Source organism: Camelus ferus, chromosome 6 (assembly GCF_009834535.1).
Source record: "Camelus ferus isolate YT-003-E chromosome 6, BCGSAC_Cfer_1.0, whole genome shotgun sequence".
Taxonomy (NCBI): Eukaryota; Metazoa; Chordata; class Mammalia; order Artiodactyla; family Camelidae; genus Camelus; species Camelus ferus.
The window spans coordinates 66,039,985-66,054,005 of record NC_045701.1 but is presented as its reverse complement, the minus strand read 5'-3'; the positions used below and the strand labels follow the sequence as shown (position 1 = coordinate 66,054,005).

Below are 14,021 nucleotides of genomic sequence, written 5' to 3'. Positions count from 1 at the left end.
AAGGACTCATCCTGAAGTCAAGGCAAACTAGGAGTGGAGCCACATTCTTTATACATAACCTTCGGCTGACAACCTCTTAGCACTTTAGAAAGGGGTCATGAACACATGTAAGGACAAGCAATGGCCAGAGAAACAGAATATAAGCCACACGTATAATTTTAAAATTTCTAGTGGCCATGTTAAAAAGTGTGGCTACATTAAAAAAAATACTGTAAAAAGAAACAGGTAAAATTAATTGTAATATACTTTATTTAGCCCAAAATAAACAAATATTATCATTTTGACACATAATATAAAAAAATATTAGTGAAGTATTTTGATTCTTTGTTTTGTACTAAGTCTCTGAAATCCAGTGTGTACTTTACACTTACAGCACATTTCAATTCAGATACAAAACTTTCACCAGACATACTAGATCAGTGTTGTGATTTCATAAAATCTACAGAAAATGTAGGTTCCATATATCAAAGTTCTTCTAAACACTCCTAAAAGTTTCTCAATAACTGAAATGAGTGTCTGCTTTTAAATTTAAATCAATTAAAATTAAATAAAATTAAAAAAACTCAGCTCCTCTTGTTGCACTAGCCACATTTCAAGCACCCAACAGCCACATGTAGTTGGTGGCTACTGTATCGGTCAGTGCAGGTCTGGACCACGCAGGGCTCTCCCTACCTGTGGGCAGATGCCATCTCCCATCAGAGCCCCTTTGCTCAGGGGATCTATGGCCTGGCTCTTCTGAACACTTTTTGCACAGGCCTGGGCCTCACAACCATTGTTTCACTCTCTGACGGGGCCCTTTCTTACTCTCTCTGCTTGACTTGCCCTCAGCTTTGCCCCAGTACAGGCTTTCAGAGCTCCCAGGCTCCATGCTTTTGGTTCTCAGGCTCATCCACCCCCACCTGGCTCTCAGTTCCTACCGGGTGTGCTTCAGCGCCCTGCTTGACTGCAAGAGCTGTCTAGGTGATGCTGTGTTCTCTGCTTTGCAAAAAAATTAAAAAATATATACAGGGATGGGCAATTTGGGGGTGCATCCATGGGCAAGCCATTTCCTTTTGGTGTTCTAGGAGAAGACCCTTGCCATTTTCATGCCCTACAAGGTGGACCAGGACTATACTAAAACATCCCCGTGGGCAGCTCTGCTCTCTATCTGAAGTCCCTTTTGGCTTATGGCTCCAAAAGGCCCTCCATCACCTTCCCCCGCCCCTGCAGTATGTGTGTGCCCTGTCCCTTGGTTCCCTTTCTTCCTGTGGCCTCTTGGATTGGTGAAGGATTTGGGGGCTGTGGCCCAGTCCTATCACATCCCTCCTTCAGGCACCAACAGCACAGCAGACATCACTAATCGATCACAGGTTCTTTCCTCCTGAGCCTCAGGCTGGGCTCTGTCCCAAACCCTGGGGCGATACCCTCAGCCTCCCACACTCTCCTCTGGTTCCCCACCCAGGGAGGGATTTCACAGGGAGGCTTCCAAGTAAAGAATCTGGTCGCAGACTTGCAAGGCGCCAGAAGCTAACGCCCCTGGAACTGACTTGGCAGCTTTGGAAGGCAACGTGGGTTCCCTCTGGCTGTGGCATCCCAAGGCCAGACCCCTTGAAATGAAAGACCTTGAAATGTCAGAAGCCCTCCCCAACAGTTTGTTTAAAGGAGCCAGAAGCCAGAGCCTCTGTGAGAAGATGAAGGGATGGAAATCTGAAGTCTGAAAAGCAGCATCTAAAAGGGCATGATTGACAGGGCTCTGGGATTGGGTGTGACCTGAACCACAAAAACAGAATGCCTACAGCCCCATCATAACAGTCGCCTGGGCCCTGGGGAAGCCACCTCAATGGCACAGGACACAGCCTCAGACAGGCCTAGGCAGAGTCGACTTCCTGAAAGTAGCGCCTTTCATCCACCTCCTGCCTGAAAAAGAGCTTTGCAGGGTCATTGATCCTGCCAGGCCCTGGCGTCCCCCCCAAGTGCCCACCTCCGTGTGAGGGACAGCCCTGACGCTCTGGCCTTTAGGGTTTATTTGTACAGAAGGGGGCAGGAAAGGGCAAGAATTCTGAGTTCCTGCATTGCAGGAAAACATCTCCAGAGTCCCAAATGCACCTGAAGAGAACACGATGAACCAGACGAAGAAACAAAGGCGTGCTTGATCAGGTACCACCACACAGAGGAATTCTTCCCACACAAAGCTCTCCCCCAGAGGCAGAGCCCTCCCCCATCCCGCTCTACTCCAATATTTCAACAAGGGCTCCATTATCTTTTGCCTTTTAAATATCTTCAGGCACTAGGCACTCTGTTCCCCCTTACCAGCCTCACCACACACACACACACACACACACACACACACACGACACACAAGTACATCATTGACCTCACATTATAAGGAAAATGAAGTGTCCCAAGCATAGAACATCTTGCAAAGAACCTCGGTTTAGCTCTTTAAAATAACCGACACTTACTAATATATTTGACTGTATTACTGGAAAATTTTTTGAACTGAATGACATAAGCTCCCTGACATACCAAGTCGATACACCAAATATAATTTATCACTTCCTGATGACTCAGGGACATGCTTCTAAGCCTGTCTTTATCCTGGTCTACAAGGCCTAACGATCTGGACTCTCACCTTGGGCCACTTGCTCCCTTGTTTAGGCTGCCCCAGCCAAGTGCTCTGAGTGCACATCCTGCAGAGATGGTGCCCGGGCCTTGGCTGTCTGGAACACTCTCTCCCCAGACGCCTGCCTGGCTCACTCTTTCCATTCACGCTGCAGCTCAAACACCATTTTACCCTGCAGGCCTTTCCTGGCCATCTTTCTCTCATTTTTCTGTCCATTTTGCCACTTTATTTTGTTTTCATAGTGTTTGCCACCACTTAACACGTTGCATTTTTATCTATTTATGGACTGTCTCCCCTACCAGGACGTGAGCTTCTTAAGAGCAGGGATTTTGCCTGTTTTGTTATCTCCAGAACCTATAACAGTCCTGCCACATAGCAGTAAATAATAGTCAAGTGAAGGAATAAATGATGCCTTCAGCACTTCTGATCAGTGTGTGCCTGTGGGGTGGGGGGTTGTTGCCCCAGCCTCACTTGGCCCTTCCTGGTTGGTCCTTTGCCGCCAACTGACTTCTCAGTGTATCAGCGCCTCATAGCAATGCCCTCATCTTGCTTCTTCTCATCTAATATATATATAGTTTTTCCTAATATATAACCTATGAAAGGTTACCAGGAGATGGACAACCTCTGAACTCCTTAAACTGATTTTTACAAAAAAAAATGTGCATTTCTAGGCTGTAGCCTAATTCCATGACTGTCTTCTGAATAAAGTCCAAGAGCTTGAGACTATGAATTCTCTGCTCAGGGGTCTTTGCAGCCTCCCTCTGGTCTTCCTGGATTGTTGAGAGTCTGAAGTCCACCTGTAGACACTCCTACATATGTGTCTGTGTGCCTCCCAAACACACACAAATACCACAGGCTGCTCCTTCAGCAGAAGGCAAGCTGCACTGCTCCATCAGTGTTTCAAGAGAAGAGAATGGGGAGGGTTTGGTTCAGTTTATTCCATTTATTTATTTGATCCATTTATTTATGAGAATTGGTTTCATGCTCTTCTGAACACAAGTGGTCTGGTCTTTGTACAACTCACCCTCTGGCCTTATTCTACTTAATCCAAGCACCAGCACACCATGAGCCCTGGCTTGGGGCCAACTCACTTTTGCAGAAATGAGTCAACAAAGTGAAAGATAGTTTGAGCTGGGAGATCCTGTAGTTCAACCCTCATCTGATAGATGAGGAAACTAAGGCCCAGAGAGTGGAAGTGACTCACGTAAGGAAACACAGCCCAGTGGGAGCAGGGCTGATCCTAGAAGAGGGGTCACTTGGCCTTCCACCCACATGTTCTCTCCATCCCCTCCCCCTTGTCCCCAACAGCCAACATCTGTTTCCACCCTGGGCTGGTCTGTTCTGCCAAGACCTGAACCAGCTGGAACCCAGAGGAATCCCACAATGGCAGGTCTCACAATTCTGAGCATGTTAAAAGATGTCACTCCCTCTAAGCTCTGAGAAAATGTTGTCCCTGATCTATATGGAGCCACACATGGAATGGCAGGAAAGTGACACTCGTGCCCTTAACTAAACTTGAAGTTCTTCCTAATGGGTCCAGAAAAGTGGAAAATCTCTACCTGGGGCAGGCTTGCCTCAGTGTCTCCCCAGACGTGGCCTGAGCCTCATTTTGCCTATAGAGTATAATGACAGACCCCGCCATCCCTTTCTGTCTCTAACCAGATACCAGTATAGGGTGTGGCTGAAATTTAGGGTGTTGGGGACCCAGGCAGGCCTGGGCTTCAGCCTCTTCCATAAACCCAGCTCAGGGGCACTTCCGGCCAGCACCCCCCAGCAGGGCCCTGGGAGACAGGACAGGCTCTCTGGAAACTCTCTCCAGGCCAGATGGGGAAACAGAGCAGCATATGGGAAGGTCAGACTCCAGGGGCCTCAAGTGGGCAGAAAAATCTTTGTGGGCCTTGCTCTGGGGAGCAGGAAGGATACTGAAGACCAGCTCTTTCTATTTTGTGGCTTTGCCTCTGACTGGCCTTGGCTCCCTCTCCTTCCCTGTTTGGCAGCTCCAAAGGAACAGGGAGGGGACAGCACAGTGGCAGTGATGGGTTTCTTTCTGTCGCCCTCCTCCCTGGCCTTGGTATGTGCAGCTAGCCCTGCTTCCCAGGGCACTAGGTCTCCTGCAGTGCAATAATTGGACCTTATTTCAAACTTGGTTACCGAGCTGCCTGGACATCTTCAGAGATAGTCAGGACCACAAGCTTTATCTGCCTCCTCCCACCGTTTCTGGGAGGAAGTGCGGACCTGTTGACAGGGAGCATGGAGAGAAACCCTGGTCAGCCTGCAGACTGTTCCAATGATGGACAGCTCAGTGACAAAGTGTTCCTTCTGGTGAAAAGAAATCTCCCTCCCTGCCACCTCTCCCCACTGGCCCCAGTTCTCTTCCTTGGAACCCTACAGAATAACTCACATAAGTCTCTTGCCTTTTCTGCTGGCTCAGTGCTAAGTACTGGAGGATTCAGAAGTGGGAGACAAGGTTAAGAAGTTTACACTTTAATCAAAGAATCAAGAGTGATTTTATTCAGGCGTTGAGTATTTTTTAAATGATGATCTTGATTGGCTTTATATCATTATAACATTAATAGATGTTTAATATAGAAAATGTTGGAAAAAACCAAAAGGTGGAAGGGGATTACCCATAATCCTACTTTCCTGTTGCTAATATTTTGTTGTGTATGGTGTTCGCATTTTTTCCCAACAAATGTTTATGGAGTGAATACGAAGCAAGGTGCTGATCTAGGTGTTCCTGGAAAGATGCACTGATGCATCAGACTTGGATCTTGCCCTGAAGGTGCTTTAGGGAAAAGACACAAGCTTGGGCTTTAGAGGCAGAAATACCTACTTTCAAAGACACTTACTAGTTGCCAGATCATAGGTAAGACACTGACTCCCTCTGAGCCTCAGTTTACTCATGTTAACTGGACCTGATAATGGCACCTACCTCATTAGGTTATTGAAGGGATTCAAAGAGGTTAAAGCTTGCAAAACACCTAACACAGCATTGTTGGGTCCAGTGTATGAAGCCATCAAAAATATAATACAGATGTAACAGTGATTACAGAGGCTAGACAGGTTCAGGTTCAGGTCAAAGACCACAGCATTCAGGGGAGAGAGACTTGACCCCCTGAAACCATTTCCAAAGTGGGCTGTACACTGACTGTGACTGTACCATGCACGTTGTCTGATTTAGCGAACCGAATGACTCCCTAAGTGTAATCATCATTGACCTGAATCTCAGCACTCTGCTCCCTGCTCCTTTCCAAAAGCCCTGGGTCTCTTGTCTGTTTAGCCTCCTTGTGTCTTTGACCCCCTTATTCATAGGGAAGGATTTTCAGGTCTCCTCAAGAAGCAGATGGGGATAAATTTGCAATCTTCTAACTGGAATGAACTGCCTGGCCACAGGCTTACCTCTGACTCCAGGCCTGTTTCCTCCATCACAGTAAGACAGACATCAGGGCCCAGCCTTGCCTGTCAGAGCCCCTCCACATCTACTTAAATGGTACTTCCAGACCCCAGGGCTTCCTCTGCCCACAGAGCTGATAGACAAGGTCACCAGAGAAGAAAGCCAGGCCCCATGCCCTCAGAGCAGCCAGTGGGGGAACTGCTATTCTGACCAGAAGTAAAGGGCCCAGCAGGAGAATGAGCAGAGCCTTAAAAGTGATCTGTGCATTGGCCCTCAGATCTCCCAAGGAGGGAACTCTTGGGCTGTCAGGGCCCTTACCAGTCTTGCTGCCACTGTGCTGTCCCCAAGTCCTATGGGCAGGTCTCAACATGACCCAGGCTGGGACCCCAGCAATGGGAAATCAGTCCCCTTCAATCTGAACATTTTGGCAAAAGGAATTGGGGGTGCTTATGCTTCTTCCTCCCCACCCTCTTTCTTGCATAGGGCACCCAGACAAATTAAATACAAAATCATTTTCGGTCACTTAGGCAAATCATATTCTTACGGTTCTGAAATGCATACATTATAAATAAAATATAAACTCACCCAGATGGGATTGAAGCCTCTGCTCTCAGAGAACAGTGCTGGAAAAGCCATCATTTGTGTTCCTTTCTGCTGCTAGGTAAGCTGGGATCCCTGCGCAGCATCAGGGATCACTACGGGATCTACTTCGGACAGGGGTGTCCCTCCACCAGAAATAAACCTCATGACACCCTTCAAAAGAACTCCCTTACAGTCATTTATTTGCTTCTAGAAATGAAACTATTATCAGCTTATCTAAGGATCAACAAACTTTACAAATCATTTCACCCAAATTTAACACATAAAATAACGAAGGTCCAGAGATGTAAGTTTTTGTCCATAGTCACTGAGCAGTATCCCAATAGTACGATAAAAAACCCCAGTTTAGGGAAACTCTTGCCTAAAACTTTCATAGTTTCAAATAGGAGACGCTGCAAAAGAGTACACCTATCTCAAAAATATCCATAATGGATAGTCTTTTAAAAATCTGTCTGTAAAGTGAAACTCCATGTAACACCTTAGCATCCCATCCATGCCTATTAGAGAATTAGCATATGGAAACCCAAACCAATCACAAAGGCTCTTCCCAACTGTGAGGTCTGAAGACTGAAGGCCAGCTGTGTCAGCTCTGCCTCCTGCTTTGGCAGCTGTCCAGAGCTAGCGTGCATCGTGCATCGATGTAGATTCAAGTGGATAGTCCCCAGTCCACTGCCTTGCCCATAAAGTACAGCGTGGAAGAATCGCAAAGCCTGCCACATCTGAAGCAACCATTTAGGGACGAAGTCAGCATCTCTCTTTAGTTTTACAGATTCCGTAACCAATTTTTTACCTCAAAATTTATGACACACGGGCTGACAGCAGGACAGAATATTAAAAATCAGGACCTCCCTGAGAAATCTGGGCCATACGGTTGCCATGCCGACACCCCACAATGCCAAACAAGTGCCTCCAAGGTCCAGAAGCAACTTGGCTGGCTTCGAATTACCCAGACATTGTGAAGGCAGAGCTGCCTCCTGGCCCGGGCTGTTAGGCAGACCCTCCCTTTCCCAACTCAGCTCTCTGATTCCCCAGGGGAGTGATGATGACGCTTGTCTGAATTTTCTCAGCCTCTGTCAGCAGGACTGGCCACATCATTCCCTAAGAATCTGAAAATCCACACACAGCGTCCTGGCCCAAATAGACAGAGACATGTTTTGGAAGCACAAGGAGACCAGTGAGAGGTTAACCACAGATTTTTAGGGACAAAGCAAATCCTTACCTGCACCTGCACCTGCACCTGCACCTGCACCTGCCCCTTTTAAGTTGGGCAAAGGGTTTACCTCCTGGAAAAGCTGAACAGCATTCTCCTAGCTCTCTAGCTATAGTCAGGTTGGAGCTGGAATAAAGTCTTAGTAAGATATGAAGCTTGGACCATTGACTGCTCCCAGAGATGGGCAGAAATCCTACTTCACTCATCTAACAGTACTTATTAAGTCTTGCTCATCAATGTGGGCATGCAAGGAGCTGCCTGCTTAGTCCCTGCCTGATAGCTTCCATTCAGTGAGGAGACAGGCCCAAGACTGAGAATCCAACTGAAGTGAAATACCCAGAAGATAGGAATACAATGCAAGGCTGTGTCAAAGGCGGTGTGTGACTGGGAATCAATACTTAAAACCCCACCCCCACCCCCCACTCCAGCCTGTGCTAAAGCTTAAGAACTGCCAGGGAGCTGGCTATGCCCCTGAGTGGCCAGGGAGGGCTCTGCTGCTCCCTCCCAGGAACTTCCACTCTTCCTCTTCTCCTTCGCCTCCATTCCTGGCTCCCCAATAGTCCTTTACAGTTTAAATTTGGCTTCAAGTTCACAGGCCTTTTCTAATCGGCAGCAAGTCAAACCCCAAGGGAACAAGTAGGGGTGAGAGGTTGTTCACTGGAGCCCGCATGACCTCCAATTTCCACCCTTCAAAACCAGTATCCCATACCTCCAGCAGTCCACCCCCACCCTTCTCCCCTGCCCCTCCCCTCCCTGCGCCTTTCCCAGCTCGAAGTCTGAGTGGTCTTCTCAGATTCTGAAGCAGAGGCACCTGTGATGAGACCAGCCTCAGGCTCTGAGCAGCAGTTTCTCTGTGCTCTTCCTTTATATCCCCCCTCCTCTCTCCCCTCCTCCTTTTCCAGCTCAGACCCTCCTCCCATCGCGTCACCACAGAGATGGACAGAACATCTGGCCAGCCTGCCTCTCCCCTGCTACTCCAGGCCCGCCTAACCTGGACCCGGGGTGGCTCTCTCAGAGAGTAAGAACGGGGCAGCTTGGATGAGTCTTTTCTGTGTTAGCTCCCTGGGGGTCCGGGGCCATCTGTGTTGCTCCCACTCTACTCTGTCCATCCACCCAGATCCCAGCACTCGGAGATCTTTACACAGGAGGTTTTTTTTCTTCATCAGCTTTTCTGTCCAAATATCCACAAGTGCTTTGAAAACAGTGACCTAGTGGCAGGGACCCTCAGCCCTGAAGGGAACACTCCATCCAACCAGACCAGCCTCCAGACAGATCGGGAATAGGGGAGTGGCTCCGGGGAAAGCCCACAAACTCCAAGGTCTCCTCAGGCAAAGCCTGGAAATATGGTTCCTTTACAGGGAATTTTTACATCGTCTTGAGTCGGTAACAAGAAACCAAATCGGGCCGGATGGAAATATGAGAGCATTTCCACACCGACCACCCCCTCAACGCACACACACCATATTCCTGGGGCTCAGCTGCCTTGGTGCAAATATCTCAGACTGCTCCACGCAAGCCTTCGCTCTCCTGACCCTGCACCTTTTTAGGAGCTCCTCACCCCTCCCTCCCCAGGCCCAGCTCTTTCAGAATGGCCACCCTGATCCACTCGTCCACCCTCAGACCCACACTTCGCTCTCCTTCCTCCTGCCGGGCGCCGTCCAGGCTGTCCCCGCCCAGTATTTCGTCCTGAGGGTCTCCCAAGACTCACACACCACCTGCCCGCATCGGAAGAACACTGCCTGCTGAAGCACTCCTCTCGGGTCCCACAGCCACCGGTCTCAACAGGTGCCCCTGGCACAAAGCGCCATCACCCCCGGCCCGGACGGAAGCAGCGACAGGCACACCCCAGCCCAGGTCCGCTGGGCGCCTGGGGGTACCCCCTGCGCACACGCAGAAGGCCCCGGCGGTGCCCCGCCGCCTTGATATCCCGGCTCTCATTGAAGTCGCGGGGCTGACCTCGTGAGAGTATCTCCGAACATGGGCGCAGGCACTGCTAGCTCACCCGTTGTGATGGGCTGGTGTTGGGGCGAGGGACGGGTGCAGGACAAGACCTTTCTCCGGGGGTGATAGTGAGGGAGTCCTCCGTGCCAAAGAAGCATGTTCAAGTTGACCCAGGCTGAGAAGGTGGCTCAAAGTCCAGTACAGCCCCTAACGATCCCGCCTCACCCAGCGACCCCACCCGATGTCCTTTGCCCCTAAGAGAAGATGGGGTGCGCACGGCCACCTACACGCTCGGCAGCGCGAGCTTCCCACTGCCGGCTTGCCGCGCGCAAGGTCCGGCTGCCTTCCGGGGCTGGCGAGGCTCGGGCAGCCCCGGGCCCCCAGCCCCAGGCCCCGGGCCTCGGATGCGCAGTGCCAAGAGAGCCGCCACGTTCCCAGTCGCGCGTACACGCCGGGCCCACCAAACTTGCAGCACTTTCTCCCAGCCCCCACCCGCTGTCACCCTCTCTCCAACCGCGAGCCCTGGCCTCGCTAGCCCGACAGAGGTTGCCATAACAACGGACAGGAATGCTCCAACATATACAAAGCCGGCGAGGCACGGCGGGCCGGCAGCCCCCGGCCCGGTCCCGCGCCCTCTGCAGCCGCGCGGGGCTAGGACGCGCGCCGTGGCTCCCCGGCCGGCCGCCCTGCGCGCAGCTCTTACTCACAATGAGAGGGATGGTGCGGTCCTCGCGGAGCTGCTCCGGCCTCCCGCCGGCTCTCTGCGCGCCCCGGCCGCCGGAGGATGCTGCATGGGCTCGGTTGTCCTGCCATAAGTAGTAGAAAGTGCCCAGGATCCAGGCTACGGTTAGGATGGCGATGGCATTGGCGCGGATCTTCCTCATGGTGGGCGGGCGGGCACTCCGAGTAGGGGCCCGGACCGGCGTGCTCTCGGGGCCGGAGCGGGGGTACTCGCAGCCCCAGCTGTTTGTTTTCTCTCGTGCCTGGCTGCTCAGTCCCGCAGAGCGAAAAAGGAGAGAGGTGGGGGCTGGGGGGGGGGGTGATAGGGAGAGACAGGAGCGCGGAGCGATCCTCACGGTCCTAATGCCCTTCAGCCCCAAGCGCGAGCGTCCTCCGGGGGCCCATTCATTCAAGCACGGAGTCCGCCTCGCGCTCCAGCCCCCGCCGGCCGCCCGGCTGCTACGCCCGGGGAGAGGAGCGCGGCGGGAGGAAGGCCCGGCGAGGCAGACGCCCACGGCGGAATGGCGAAGGGCCAGAGCCAGTCTCGACTCCCAAAGCTCGGCGACCGAGCTCCCGGCGGCTGCCCCCGCGCGGCCCTGGTCGGTCCCGCCTACCTCCACCCACCCCCGGACGGAGCAGCCCTGAGTCACCGGCTGAAGATGCGCGACCCCGGCCCGGGCCTGCGCCGCGGAGCTGCAGTTCTGAGCTGTGCTCTAAACTGCGCTCTGGCGCGGGGTTTAAGGTGTATTCTGCGAGTCCTTGGGAAGGGGCGGCTGGGCAGGAGAGTCTGGAGTTTGCACCGAAATCTTCAGCAGCCTAGGTTTCCGAGCCGGAGGGCCCACTCCGAAGAGGGATTGGAAGCCGATGCACTTGACATTCGAAGAAAGCGAAGGGAAAGCAACGCTGCTTCACAGCGAAAGGAGAATGAGGGTAAAACCATCTCCACGTTTTACATTGGCCGGGGGCTCCCAGTTTAATGATGCTTCCCTCCACTGTCCCCTGGACATCCCTGGGGTATTACTTCATCAGGAAGAAGGGAGGAGGCCAGAGAGGCTGGAAGATTCCCCCGAAACCACACAACAAATTAGTCGGCAGAGCACAGTCTAGAAGCCACCTCTCTGTCTGACACTTTGAATAAAGTGCCAAACACGATGGTGAGAGACACGGACACAGAAAACATTGAGATTCTGCCCCAGCCCTGGTGACACTGAGAATGTGATGTGAACAACTCTTACTCGGGGCAGAAGACAAGGTGGGCTAAATTAGTTCTAGGAGACCAGCGCAGGGTCAGGCACAAAGCAGACACTCTGTAAATAGATGTCAAATAAACAAACCAAGCAGGGATCACAGAGGAAGAAATAATATATTGCAAGGTGGTCTTAGGGGAAGGCTTCTCACAGAAAGTGGATAAATTCTTTGAATAGATTATTAAGAGGCAGGGAAGGGGAGGACAGGGCAGGGTGTCAGCTTCATGAACAGTCTCAGCAAAGGTCCAGAGGATGGAAATACTTGATGTGTTCAAGGAAGAGGGCTACCTGCTGTTACTGGGGCCCAGGATGCTGGGCAGTTCTTGGTGGGAGTTGAGGCTGGCCATTCTAGATGGGTGTGGACTCAGGAGGCCCTTGAAGGTGAGGGGCAGGGTTGTCAGGGAGTTTGAGTCCTGATGGTGCTCCCAGACACTGGCTCATCTGAAGGTCCATGTAGGGTCCTGGCCTCTAAATGAAGCTGCCTCAGGAATCAGACAAATGATGAAGTCACAGCTCATGCTTTTCCCCAACCTCTCTCATCGGCACCACTCATTTCCCCACATCTCCAGCACTCAGGACTGAAGCCGCCTCTGATAGATGCTCAGTACGTTTCTGTTGGAGTGAAATGAAATGAAGAAAGAAAATCCTAGTGGAGTTTTGCTACAGAAAGGTTATTGTTGTAACTGCAGTACCCATTCCTCACTCAGAAGTCTAACCACAAGGACATTCAGAGAAGTCCAAAAATGGTCCTACCAATAATGTGACCCTAGAAAGAAGGGAATGCACAAAAGAGGGGCTCACAAAGAGATCTGAGGGAAAGCTGTGTGGCAGTCAGGAACAATAGGAAATGGTGCGCAGATGCCGGCCAGCTTTGCTCTCCTAATTCTCTCTCCTGCTGGAGAGTTTAATTAGACTGCTACTGCCAGGGTCATCTCTTTACAGATGGAGAAGACCACTGTCAAGCCATAGCCTAGTTTCTGCAGGAATCATGGGGAAGATCCAGTGGCGGTATCCTCCATGGAAAGCCAGAAAGACTTTGCTCCTTAGAAATCAGGCCTCACAGGCATCTCCAGACAATGGGAAAATGTAAGGGAACTGCCCTCCTGGGGTCCCCACCTCCATACAGGCTCTCAGGTCAGCCAGGTGGAGAGACTTGGGCAATGACCCTCTGTTGCTATAGGCTGCTCGCCTCATCCCAGCCTGGTCTATGTGTGTCTAGTTGCCTTTGGGCTTGAGAGAACTAGGTGAGAGGATGTGGTATCCAAAGACATCACATCAACCCCTAGTGGGAGGCTGCAAACTCATCCCTAGGCATGGGGGATGGAGCTGGACCCAAGCCCAAATCAGGCTGATGGATTTCTGATGGCTCCAAAAGGAGGGATCCCTGAAGAGAGGGAGGGAAGGAGGAGCTAGAATTTGGCCAGATTTCTATAAGTCTCACCCCTTATTCCCCAGGGCTCAGTAGCGAGGATGCTATACATCTGCACCAAATTTCACTTCCCTGGTAGCTCTGGCCCAAAGAGAAGACTTCCCTACTTACCCCGCATCTTCAGAAAAACCCCACAGGAGTGTAGACTTCACAGACAGCACTGTCTTAGATAAGCACGGTAAACGTCCTTGGGGACGGGGGTGAAGGTCAGGGGACAGGTGATTATTAGGCTCATTTGACCCACAGAAATTTAACAGAGGTGAAATGGTAAGTCTCAAGCCACAGGCACATTAGAAGAGCAGGGAGCTAGCAGCTGCCACCTCAGCTACAACCCATGGTTATTCTTCCAGATTCTAATCCCGAATAGGCACGGAGCTGAGCCTCAGCCCTCCTGGAGATGGATTTCGGTGTTCAGACATGACTCTGAGCATTGTTTCCTCTCTGGGCCTAGGAATGATTCCAGCAGAACCATAGGACCAAAGCGACACCTAGAAGACTTACTGTTGCCTCACATCATTGAACTTTGAAAACAACCAGAGTGATAATAATAGCTACAGCTCACTGAGTGCCCAGCGGGTCCAGCTGCTGTGCTGGCATCTCACATACATTATCTCTAAAGCACCCACAGCCTGCAGACGAGGACTCTGAGGCTCAGTGAAGCTCTCAATTGCCGAGAACCACACAACAGGTGGGTAGAGGGGCCAGGTCTAAACCCATTTTCCACACCAGTGTCTGGGCACTAGTGCTGGGCTTTAGAGGCCACTGGGCAGTCTGCAGGACTTCACTCCCACTCTGGGCCTCCGTTTTCTTTTCTGTAAAAGGAGGATGCAGAGAGATAACCTCCAAGTTCCCTCCAACTCTGCCACTTTGGACTTCCA

The 14,021-nt window shown here is 51.4% G+C and overlaps 1 protein-coding gene and 1 long non-coding RNA gene across 2 annotated transcripts in view; one reads left to right on the top strand and one right to left on the bottom strand.

Moving 5' to 3' along the window:
- Window positions 1-11,068, bottom strand: part of GALNT16 (polypeptide N-acetylgalactosaminyltransferase 16) — an 81,192-nt gene extending 70,124 nt beyond the window's left edge. Inside the window, exon 1 of the mRNA XM_032482259.1 lies at window positions 10,455-11,068. Within this exon, the coding sequence (XP_032338150.1) occupies window positions 10,455-10,631 (177 nt within the window). The 5' untranslated portion in view covers window positions 10,632-11,068. The remainder of the gene's footprint in view (window positions 1-10,454) is intronic.
- Window positions 566-11,568, top strand: LOC116664325. Its single transcript, XR_004320800.1, has 3 exons — window positions 566-645; window positions 11,249-11,252; window positions 11,556-11,568. It is a non-coding gene; the product is annotated as an uncharacterized LOC116664325 (long non-coding RNA).
- The last annotated feature ends 2,453 nt before the right edge of the window (window positions 11,569-14,021 follow it).